The sequence below is a fragment of the Curcuma longa genome, chromosome 21 (genome assembly GCF_044706935.1).
Source record: "Curcuma longa cultivar G26 ecotype Majalengka, Jawa Barat chromosome 21, ITB_CL_G26_1.1, whole genome shotgun sequence".
Classification (NCBI taxonomy): Eukaryota; Viridiplantae; Streptophyta; class Magnoliopsida; order Zingiberales; family Zingiberaceae; genus Curcuma; species Curcuma longa.
The window spans coordinates 7,896,322-7,907,994 of NC_133881.1; the positions used below are offsets into that span (position 1 = coordinate 7,896,322).

General features: G+C 34.5%; 1 protein-coding gene across 1 annotated transcript; it reads right to left on the bottom strand.

The window, feature by feature from the left end:
- Positions 1–9,461: 9,461 nt before the first annotated feature.
- Positions 9,462–9,961, bottom strand: LOC141814699 (actin-depolymerizing factor 1-like). Its single transcript, XM_074702637.1, has 2 exons — positions 9,696–9,961; positions 9,462–9,612 (listed from the first exon to the last, which is right to left on the bottom strand). The coding sequence occupies exons 1-2, from the start codon at positions 9,941–9,943 to the stop codon at positions 9,462–9,464; spliced, it is 399 nt and encodes a 132-aa protein (XP_074558738.1). The 5' UTR covers positions 9,944–9,961.
- Positions 9,962–11,673: the final 1,712 nt, after the last annotated feature.

Consider the following 11,673-nt stretch of genomic DNA (forward strand, 5'->3'; position numbering starts at 1 on the left):
TATAAGTATTTTTAATTAAGTTCATGGCTTTTAATTGATTTCTATTAAGTTATATTTAAATTTGAATTTTGGATTTAATTTTTGAATTTTAAATTTTAATTTTAAATTTTGAGTTTTAATTTCTAATTTTGAATTTTAATTTCTAATTTTAATTTTAATTTTGAATTTAGAATTTTAATTTTGAATTTTTAATTTTAATTTTAAATTTTGAATTTTAATTTCTTTTTAGTTTGATTAAGTTTTGGTTGAATTATTAATTTATATAGTTTGATTAAGTTTTGGTTGAATTATTAATTTTATTATTTTGATTAAGTTTTTAAGATTTAGATTTGACTTGTTAAAATTTATAAAATTATTTTCTTAAATTTTAGAATTTAATTTTGAATTTTTTGAATTAGAATTATTCAATATTTTATAATTAAAGGGTACACGGTTATAGTTAGTTTTATTATTTAAATTCAAATTTTTAATATTTAAATTTGAATGATTATTTCTAAGGTTTGAATATTTATTGTAAGAATTTTTTAGATTTAATTTAGAATTTTTTATAATTAAATTATTAATTTTAGAATTTATCTTGATGTAGTTTGATTTTATCTTATTATTAGGATTATCTTGATTATTTAATTTCAAATTACTAAGTAAATTTGAATTATTTAACTTATCTTGATTATTACTAATCTTATCTTGTTTGGATAATTTTTTCTTAATTTTCAGATTTATTAAATTAATTAAATTTATTAAATTTAATCTTGGTTAAATAACTTAAAGAATTGGTCTAATTTTTTATTTATTTGAATTAAATCTAGATTAATTATATTTGAATTATTAATGGTTGAATTGGTTAAATTTGAAAAATTATTATTTAATTTAGATTTTTTAATTGATTTATTCAAATTAGATTAATTTTCATTATGGATAATGTCTAAGTTTGAATTTTCTAATTGATTTAATTTAAAATTTGAATTAGTCAATTTATTTAAATTTTCTAAATTTAAATTTTTTAAATTTGAATTGTTCAAATTTGAATGAGTCAAATTATCTATAGTTGAATTTTTCAAATTATCTTAATTATCTGTGTTATCCAATTTTGAATTGTTCAAAATACTTAAATTATCAGATTTATCTAGATTTAAAATTTTTAAATTATCTAAAATTTTAGATTTATCCATTTTTTTAAATTATATAATTTTTTAAATTATCTAAAATTTTAGTTAATCCACTTCTTAAACTTGTTTTAAGTCCTTCAAAGAAACTTATAGTGTGTGTGACCCAATAAGTTTTCAGCTATGTTAGCCATTTATAATTAACTATAAATTATGAAATAATCATGAGTGACATCTAGTAGTACATTATGACACCCAATTGATCAAAAAATTAAAGATTGATTTCAGAACTATTTCTGAACCCTTCAGCAGCTATAATGAGACATGTCTCATTCCTTTCATAGTCTTATACCCACTTAGTTCAAGACATGGTCTATGTGTGTCAGTCCCCACTAGGCTGACTATATCACACCTAGCCCAAACTTGCTTTCTTATCCTATGGATTTAAGTTACTCATACATGTATCCAAGAGTACCATACTCTTAATATGCAATGCTTTGACCAAAGACTTTTAGTAACAATCTTGACAAGTAGTCACAGGATATACATCTCTTTTTTCAAAGACCGATGAATCCTTTGTGGGTTATCCAAACACTTTCGAGCACTTTGACTTACACTCAATCATCCCGGGCACACACCTCTTTGGAGATGTTTGCTTGAGATGTCAAAGTATAAGCCTCCATGACCAAGATAACTTAAATATCACAAGTCAAAGGAAACTCACACTTAAGCTACACTGAGATCTTCATTGATATATCTCTATATGCATAAAACTATATGAAGTTTTATAGTAAGTCACTCCAATGAACTAGTTACCTTTAACTAGCATCCATGTTTAACTCTCAACATCTAATGTCTCCAGTCAGTGGGAACAGCTGCTTGGTAAACCAAGGAGTTTAAAACGTGCTAGTCTCAACAGAATTGATGACGTCCGTATACATCAATTCATCGACTAGGGATAATTTCAATACATTTATAATTGAACATTTAGAGATACTTACTAGTTGTAATCCAATCACAAATTCTCTCATGATATGAATCATATTACGGACACTCAGTAAATGAGTTTAAGATCTAATTAAATACATAAAGAATGTACACTCAAATAGTGAATCACTATTTATCCAATAAATAGTACTATCATAAGGCGATTATCTTAGGACACCTCTCAAATATCTGATCCGGATGGACAACACGTAGGATAAAGGGGGTCCCTCAGAGGACACGTGGTAAGGACGTGGCATCCAATAAGAAGAACCCGATCCTTTTAGGAGGAAAAGAGGGCGGGTCAAACCCAGGTCCTAGGAAAAGGAGTCACCTCTCCAGTATCACGACCAAGAAATCCTACTAACTGCCCCAACCTACTCTCAGGAGAAGAACTACCCTTGGCCCACCTAGCCTCGAGGTCGGCACATACCTCAGTACCTCATATGAGCCCCCCACAGCTAGGGTTAACGTCCTACGCATACTCTACGAACCGAACTCATTGTCAGGTCACAATTTCTGCTCACCACGACCCTCGAGCCCAGGCCCTTTACAACGAGCGGCGGACCACCCAATCAAAAGATCAATACATAACCTAAGTCCGTAACTGAGCTCGGCGCACCTAGCCGAACTCCGCATAGCTTGGTCGCATAATCCGACCTCAATAATGGATCGTATATCTTCACTATCAGCACTCGTCAAACCCAAGTATGAACAAAACTCCCTAGCCCACCTACCTGCCAGGTCAGAACTAGGATCATTACACCAGCCGAGCTCCTTCAGACCTCGGTATCCTGCAACTCTCATGGAAGTAAACTACATCCAAAAGTCGACCTCATGATTTGGTCTCGACATCACAGGCCGACCTCATGGCCTGGTCGCCGCATCATATGCCTACCTTAGGATAGGGATCCCGTACTGATTCCTTCAGTAACGAAGCAGGTAACAAGCTTGGGACGGACCGAGCACACCTCACCAGCGCGGCTGAGAATACCTTGCATCCACGCATCTCAACCGCACATATCGGCCACTCTTGACGCAGAGATGATACCAACGGATCGATGTGCCCTTTCTTCCTGTGACTTATCCACAAGAAGCGATGTGTACACCAAGTCTCTTTACTTGGCCCTGCCTGATCACATCCCTTCAGAAAGGATAAACCACCTGGATAAACCGTCCGATCTGCGAGATCTGTCACACGCGTGACCTAGTAATTCCGCCCTCTCCTCCAATGACAGGCGCACAGATCCGAAGGTATCGCTCCCTCCTGCCCTATATAAACCCCTCAGGTATGACGTTCCGCCCATCTTGAATCCTCCGGAGATACTTGCAATTCTCTCAGTCTGACTTGAGCGTCGGAGTGGCCACGCCGGGATCCCCCGGCGCCCAGCTAATCCGTGCGTTCAGTGCCCCTCTTTCAGGTCCTCCCTCCTCTGTTGTGGAAATATCGGGTGACGCGGCCTCCCCCCTGTCCGGTGATTCAGCTGTCGTCGGCAAGGAGCCGGAACATATAACAAAAGAAAGCCTTTCAAAGCTCACCAGCAGTCCTTAATCATCCTAGGAATAGTATCCTCCCAAGGGCCGGCCATCTCGAAGCCAAAGGAAGCTACAATTGGAAGTGGAAGTAAGGAACACAAAGAGAAGCAACGGTTGCTTCTCCACTGAAAAATATCGCTCTTTGGTAAATCATAAAGCAATAATTACTACCTATAGGTGCCCATTTATTACATCGGGATTAAGAGTGCATAATTCCTAATAACAGAGGTCTTGTTCAATTTGTGAGTCAGAGTAAATTGAACAACCTCAATGGTCCTACTCAATACACACAAAGTGCACTAGTGTAATTCTACAGTCAAGACAGACAGTAACCGAATTACACTACAACCGTTCCCGATGGGTTGTCCAACACCATCTTGGTTGTGAGCCTTAGTTTATAATTCACAGGGGACTGATAATCATGGTCTTCTGTGTCTCACAGACACCAAGTTATCTACAGTGTGAACTAAGAGGACTTTATTGCAAATTTACCTATTGCAATCATTTGCTCTTACAACAACAACACCTAAAACATGAAATTCATGGAAACATTCATAGAGCAATTATTTCAAAAATGTTTAGAGAATTTTTATACCCTAAAGAAAAGAGAAGATGAAGCCTTGAGAAGTCCTTAGTTCTTCCTTGTTTCCTCCTAGATCCTCCAAGCCTTCCTAGATCCCTTTCCCTTGCCTTGTAAGCCTCCAAGAACAAGGAAGCAAATGAGAGAGTGGAAGAGAGTTTCGGTGAGGGAAATGAAGGAAGAGAAGGGAATTTCGGCAAAGGGAGGTTTAAAAGGATAGTGGGGAAGGGAGTTACAACTTTACTTTGCAACTCCTCCATTAACTTCCCTTAAATCATGAAGTAAAGGCTACAAGGTGTCTCTTCACTTGTTCATGTGCCCCTTCATGTACCTTTAACCTTAAGTAGAATGTCCCCTATCTTTTTCATAACAAAAACTTGCTAGACCTTGTGGTTACCCCATGCTTCTCCTAGGCTTGCCATTTCCTTGAGGTCCAAGGTTCAATTGGCACCTCCATTCTTTTTCTTTTTATTTTAGGCAAAGCCCACATGAGATAAGCCCATTTAAGTTATCCATTCCTTAAGGCCCATTTTCATTTCTTTTTTTTGTCATTGGCTAGCCCATATAAGATAAAAGTCCATTATGAAAACCTTAAGCCCATAGAGCCCATTTAGTATTTCTACTAAATTTTCCTCTAAGCGCTATCATTCATTAATATCAAAGAATTATTGAAGAAAAATTGCGGGTGTTACAGAACGGTGGTGTGATCCCCTCCATTCAATCTAATTCCTATCGTCAGATTGCTTCGAGCCGTCAAATATAGAATTGGATTATAGGTCTTCTCTTGAATCGCTTATCTCCCTTCTTCGACTAGCATCAAAGCAAAGATAACAAACATGACTTGGGGAAGTCTTCTCGAGGAGATCTTAGCGTGGATACAAGTAGAGGCAACCTTACTCAAGGTTGCTAATTAATACCATTTCCGCTTCGTGTCATCCAAAAAGTTATAAATTTATTTATATCTTATCTATAATTATGTTTGTATGCATGTATTTCTCTAAATAGATTTTATGCATAGTTAGTGATAAAATATTTATTACGCTTCCACTGCATATTTAGTGAAATATAAAATTTTAAATTACGCATACTAAAATCTAACACATCCTACATTGTCTATATATTTAGTTTCTTGCATTCAGACTAAAAAGATAGTAGCTTGTTACTATTCTCTTCATCCTTTGTTCGATTTCCTCCTTCAAAAGTTTTCAGAAAGAAGAACATTAGTGATTACCTATTCGATAACGGTCCAAGAGATTGTGGGCCTTAGAGTAGCAATCATTAGACTGTAAACCAATTAAAAAGAACTATATCCTTGTGCTTTTTCTTATCTTTATTATTTCTACTATGACTTTATTTTGTTTTTATAAAAGAAAAGTTAAGTTTTAAACATGTGATATTCACCCCACCCACTTCTATCATATATTTCGATCCTACAATCGTATGATTTGTTGATCCATGATTCGGATTTATTGTACATACATAATTATAACACTAACCAAACATTTTTATATCCTATGGGATGTGAAAAAAGGACCGAAAGGTGAACCCAACTCTCTGACCCATAAAGATTGAGATGTGATGGGTTATTCACGAAAGTAATTCAAAACCTCACAAGAATACCATTGACTATTATAGAGCTTAATGGGTTTACCCTGATTCGGCTTCACAAAGTAGATAATAGCATCTAGAGTATTGTGGATCATCATGATAGAATCCTCCTTGAGAAAATGATCGCTCGAGTAAAGCTACCTTAAAAGTAGGCATCATGTTTAGGTAAACACGCTAGTATAATTCCAAAAATCCATACTAGTCACCTCAGTATAGACCACCTTCATGCATATCAACATTGAGGTGAGAGTGCAAATAATATTTAGAGCATTAACAATAGTCGTTGGGAAACAAAAATCCTAAATTACCTCCAAAATTAATATTTTCCTGAAACTACTCTTGCTTTCTTAATTCATTTTCTTTCTCTCACTATTCTTGCAATTTTGATTATTCTGAATAGCCTACTTTGTGATTCTTACTAATACTCAATTTACCGTCCTTATGAGATCGATATTTTAGTACTTGACGATAACTATGCACTTGCAAATTTCGCATATCACTACCTCATGACATAAATCAATAAGTGGTATCAGAGCCAATTTTTAATCATGATCTATGGGCTAAATGTATTTGACTTACACAATAGCTTTTTCCATGATTGGTCATACTCATTTTGATTTGATGCAACTAAAGCTCATTTTGATACATCAAATTGCATCTTGAACTTTATTTATCATCAAGTCGTAGGTTGTCATAAAATTCAACTAGCAAGTCAGTATTAATTACATGATTACAATAAACTAACTTGTCTAACTGATAATATTCTAACTAAATTGCATCTTGAGCTCAACTTCCATCCTTGATGCAAGCATTCGAAGAAGAAGAAGCTAAATCCCTCAAGCAAATCATTATAACGTCTTCTTGCTATATTTTACTGTTGCATTTAGTAATCTTGTTGTAAAAGATTTTTTCCACATTCGGATTCGGCCGAGGAGGAAATCAATAAAGGTGGTAGAATGTAGGTCTAAGCCTTGGACTAGCTACATTGCGAGGCAGTGGACTAAGTAAAACAAACGTGTTAGTAATTGTGTGTTGTGTTAGCTTTGTTTCAAGAGTTTCCACTATGCAAGTTCAACTAATGAAGTGATCAGAGCTATTCAACTCTCCTCCCTTCTATCTTACAAGATCCTAACAGTGGTTTCCATAATTAATGTCTTTATGGAACACATTATCATGCAATGTATTTTTTTTTCATTCTATATTATGATGTGTCCTTAGGACTTGTTTGTAGTCATATTCTGCTAGGAGGATAGTAATTTGAGAACCGTTTTTAATTGAATTCCATTACCTATAAAGTTACTGTCTATCCTACTAGGATACATCCAACTGTTTGCACAACAAAGTCATATCCTTGAGAACCATTTTAATTGAATTTTACTAGGCATAAACTTAATTCAAGTACTCATTGATTGAACTGATAATGAGATATTTGCTTCAATTAATAGGAGTAATGAGTCCTTTATTAGTTACTTCCTTATCTCTATAAGACTAGCAAAATATCCAATAGCAAGTGCATATGCAACCCTCTTAATGGTTTAAACGACAAGCTTAAAAGTATGTTACTTCTCTTATGAGATGAGTAGTAATATTATATCTAAAGATTAATTGCACTTGTCTACATGAGATCTTAAATAATTTCTCATGGTGAGTCATGGCAAGTGAGTTATTCTCTAACATACCCACCCAAATGCTTTTCTAAATATCACTCTATGTACAGGTGTGAGATCGTCTATCACATATCAGAAACATTTCAGCAAGTCTGCTCCCACATATCAGAAACATAGCTCATACTTCTCTTGTCATGATGATATGCTATTTAAAGATCATGATAACTAGAGATATATTTTAATAGCATTGTTGCATGCTTTAAGATTATCTCTTATTTTTTATGTATCACTAAAATCATGATGTTGTTCGTATCAGTTGCACAAATTCAACAACATAATAGTTAAAAAGATAGTTTGATGCACGGAATTTTTATTAGTACGAGGTCTTGAAAAAGGATCTAATTATATTGGATCTATTATACATAGTTTTACATTACATTTTATAAAAGATTATTTTTACAATTTGAATTTGTAATTTTAAGATCATATGTCAATAATTTTACCATTGCATTAAAATTCTCCTTCAATAACATAATAATTAATAAGATAATAATTTAATTAATTTAAAATATAATTATATATTATATTGATTCTTTAATTATAATATGAATCATTATCAATCATATCCTTGCATGGCCCACCAATGTACCTAAATAGTTAAAGTTCAACACAAATAACATAAAATGATGTTTACGATTCCACTAGGGATGGATTTAGAAAAAAAAACAATGACTGAGCTTTGGATGTAGAAGAGCGGGCTAGATAAAAAAAATTATAAAAAAATAAATATGCAATAAATCTAATAATGATTTTTAAAAAAATATATATAAATATATATATAATAGATAATAAAAAATTCTTTTAGACAAGATAACTCTTAAGAAATCATTCCTAACTTTCAACTGCTCACTATCTTTACCTTTAACTAATTGGTGGACTTATTCAACAAACCTCTTTGTACTCTTGATTTACACATGCTCAACTCCAAACTCAATCTAGTTAAACACGATCTCCATTTTGAATTTAAAAAGGGAGGGGCGGGTGTAAAACAAACTCACTCCATAACAAAAATTGAGAAGTATTGATAAAAGAAGCATTGCAGCAAAAGGTGGAATCGTCACCCTAACGGCTCCATACGATCGGTCCTATGACCATCTGTGAGAAGGTAAATCGAGAAGTTGCAATTGATCACTACGGGAGAGGGCATTGCCTCGACTACCGAGATTCGACCCATGTCCATTGGATAAAGGAAACATAAACCTTATCAAATTAGTTATGAAGCAATAATTGTTTTGAACATGATTGTACCGGTACAATCATTTAATCAATTCATTCATATGCCAATAATATAAATCCTCATCGCTAAAATTCTATGCCACAATTTCATCAGATTATATTGATCTACATTTTTCATACATAGTCAATATTAAATATAATTATCATTGTAATTTATTTAATTAAATAAATCAAAATTGATTTGTTATAGCACTTGATCTCCAATTGATAAAAGGGAAATCAAATCGAATTTTACTATGTGGCAACCAAACTGTCATTAACTCAACTGATTTAGAGAGGCCCTATGGCCATTGTATGCTTGATTATACTCTTTACAGAAGCCTTTATTCAGAAAATGAACTCTTCTCAAACTTAACACGAAGATGAAAAATACTTGGGAGAAAATACCTGTATGTTTATCAATGACAGGTAAAATTAAAGACAGTCATAATTACTCATTTTGAGAATAGGTATAGCAAAACATTGACAAATACAAGCAGTGATAAAATAATATAGCAAATCTTTTGTTTAGCCTCTAGTTTAGAAATGAAGGAATCAAAGTAAAGCATCAGGTGAATTACTTGAGGTGTTCCATGAAGAAACAGAAACAAAACAGATAAGAAGGTACAGAAAATAGAGATTGTTGACATGGTTTTTGAATAACCTAAGTTAATACATCACATGAATCAATATTGATTTCTCCATAATCATAATTGAGAAATGTCTTTGGGTGGAAGTGGAAAGTAGAGGTGAGGATAGATGTTCTTATATAGCTCGGCCTTTGATGATGTCAATGCTCATCTCGCTCGGATCAGTAGCTTGGAGTTCCACTTGGATCCCATCAAGTTCCCTCTTGAATCTATCTTTGGAGCTTGCATACAACATCTTGCTCCTCACTCTTGACGTGTCAGGTGCCCTTCCTCGTGCATAATCCAATCAAATTTAAACAAACTCACCATAGATAGAAAATATTTAGATTGAACCAATTGTGTTTCTTACCAAGATATGAAGAAAATCTTGCTCTTTTGGCAGTTTTCATCAGTGGTAAAATCAAAATCAAACACAGCATAGCGACACTCGTCAGCTGGCAAGGAGGCAGTAAAGTTGTCATAGTTCTCTTCAGGCAGGCCCAGCTTCTCCACCATGACCTGCTGAATCTGCTCATCGATTTTAAATATAATGAACCTAAAGTTCCTCTTTGCCTTCAGCTCCAGAAACTTGAGCTTACACTCATCATGCACTGCCATTCCGGAGGCCGAGTTCGCCTTAATATTTGTATCATTTCAAAACATTTTAAAAACATCATCATGTATCATATATAGGAGCCATCATTTCAAAAGAAGTATCAACCCAATGTAATTGAATGAGGTAACTCACCATGGCTATTCAGTTGGATGAAGGTCAAGCTTGCGAATAGGAATTGGGAAAGGAAGAGGAAATGCGAGAGGGTGTAGAGATTGAAAGGGGAGAAGAGGAAGTAGGAGGTCCTTGTGATCTTGAGTTATTGAAGGGGGTGTGGAGGGCAAAGGAAGGGACGAGAGTGTTTAAAGGAGGAGGAATTGGAGGGGAGGAGCACAAAGCCTGTTGCACGGTGATGCGTTCGGTTATGCTTAGCTTTGACTTTGCTGCTTTGACCAAGTTGCCATATCTATGGACAAACTAAGAAAAATAATATGGAAACATTTGTGAAAAGTTGTTTTTAACAGTAATCTAGTTGAGATGAAGTATATATATATATATATATATATATATATATAGCATATATATATAATTCACAGGATTTTATCCTGTAAAGGAAAGTCATATTCACGACGAGAAATAACCCGATGAACTTTTTTTTATATTATAATACGGTAAGGATCTTAACTCAGATCAGCAAACCATACCTATGTAACCCTACTCCAATTACTTGACATATCATACTTATGCTCTCTTTCTTAAAATCAGATAGCTCTTACAACCCCCCACCCTCAAACAAACCTCACAACATCCTCTTTTACGGTAGTTAAGTTTTAAGTAAAACGTAGTTGAATATTTAAAAAAAAGGAAATAAGTAAAAAATTTATGAATTTTATAATTATTTAAAACCTTTGATATAATTTTTTTAAAAATATATAATATATTTTAGCACTCAATCAAGATTTTAAAAAATATAATTGAGTACTAAAATAGAAATAATGATGGGTAAATTTCAAACACAAGTAACAAATGGTGATAATAATCATCACTGATGATATTAACTATATCTCCGTTATATATTAAATATGAGAAGAAATACAAAATTAAGTTTTGGATGAAATATAGTATAAAAAATATAGTTGGATATCTACAATTATTCACTAGGCAAAAATCTAAAGCATTTTGTCGCTCAAAATAGTTCAAAAGCGACATAATTGGCCTAAAACATCTTTGTTCCAGCTCTTTGCCGACGATAGCCACAACACCAGGTAATAGGAGGCCGCGTCAACTTGTACTTCCATGTCGAGGAGGGAGGCCTTGAAGAGACAACAAATGAACGTACGGGTCAGCGGGGCGCCGGGGAATCCCGGCGTGGCCACTCCGACGCTCAAGTCAGGCAACGAGCAAAGAAGTGTGTATTCGGAAAAATTCAGCGAGTTCATTGTCATTCCTGTGCAGTTTATATAGAGGTGGGGGGGGGGGGGGGGCGATATTTTAGGATCTCAGTGCCGGTGATTGGCTATCAATCCACTATTGATGTGGTAAGGATAATCTTCAAGGGTTTTTGGTCATCCGACGGCTCGGATTTGTAGATCTTTATCTGACAGTTGTGCCTGCGCGGGGTATCTTCTTTGAGATTAGGCTGGGCCAAGTAAGGGACTTGGTCTATGTTCTTCTTTTCGTAGGTGGGTCGCCGATTCTTGTGGAGAGATTGATGGGGTGCCCCGCTGGTATGCGTGCCGCGGATGAAGGTCGGGAGTGGCTGATTTGGGGAGGTGCGCCTAGAATGTCTATGTAC

Excerpts from the sequence above, each read along its gene's own strand:
- LOC141814699 (XM_074702637.1), bottom strand. The coding sequence starts at position 9,943 with ATGGCAGTGCATGATGAGTGTAAGCTCAAGTTTCTGGAGCTGAAGGCA. Across the intron at positions 9,613-9,695 it reads AAGATTTTCTTCATATCTTG|GGCACCTGACACGTCAAGAG; the intron begins GTAAGAAACACA and ends TGCACGAGGAAG.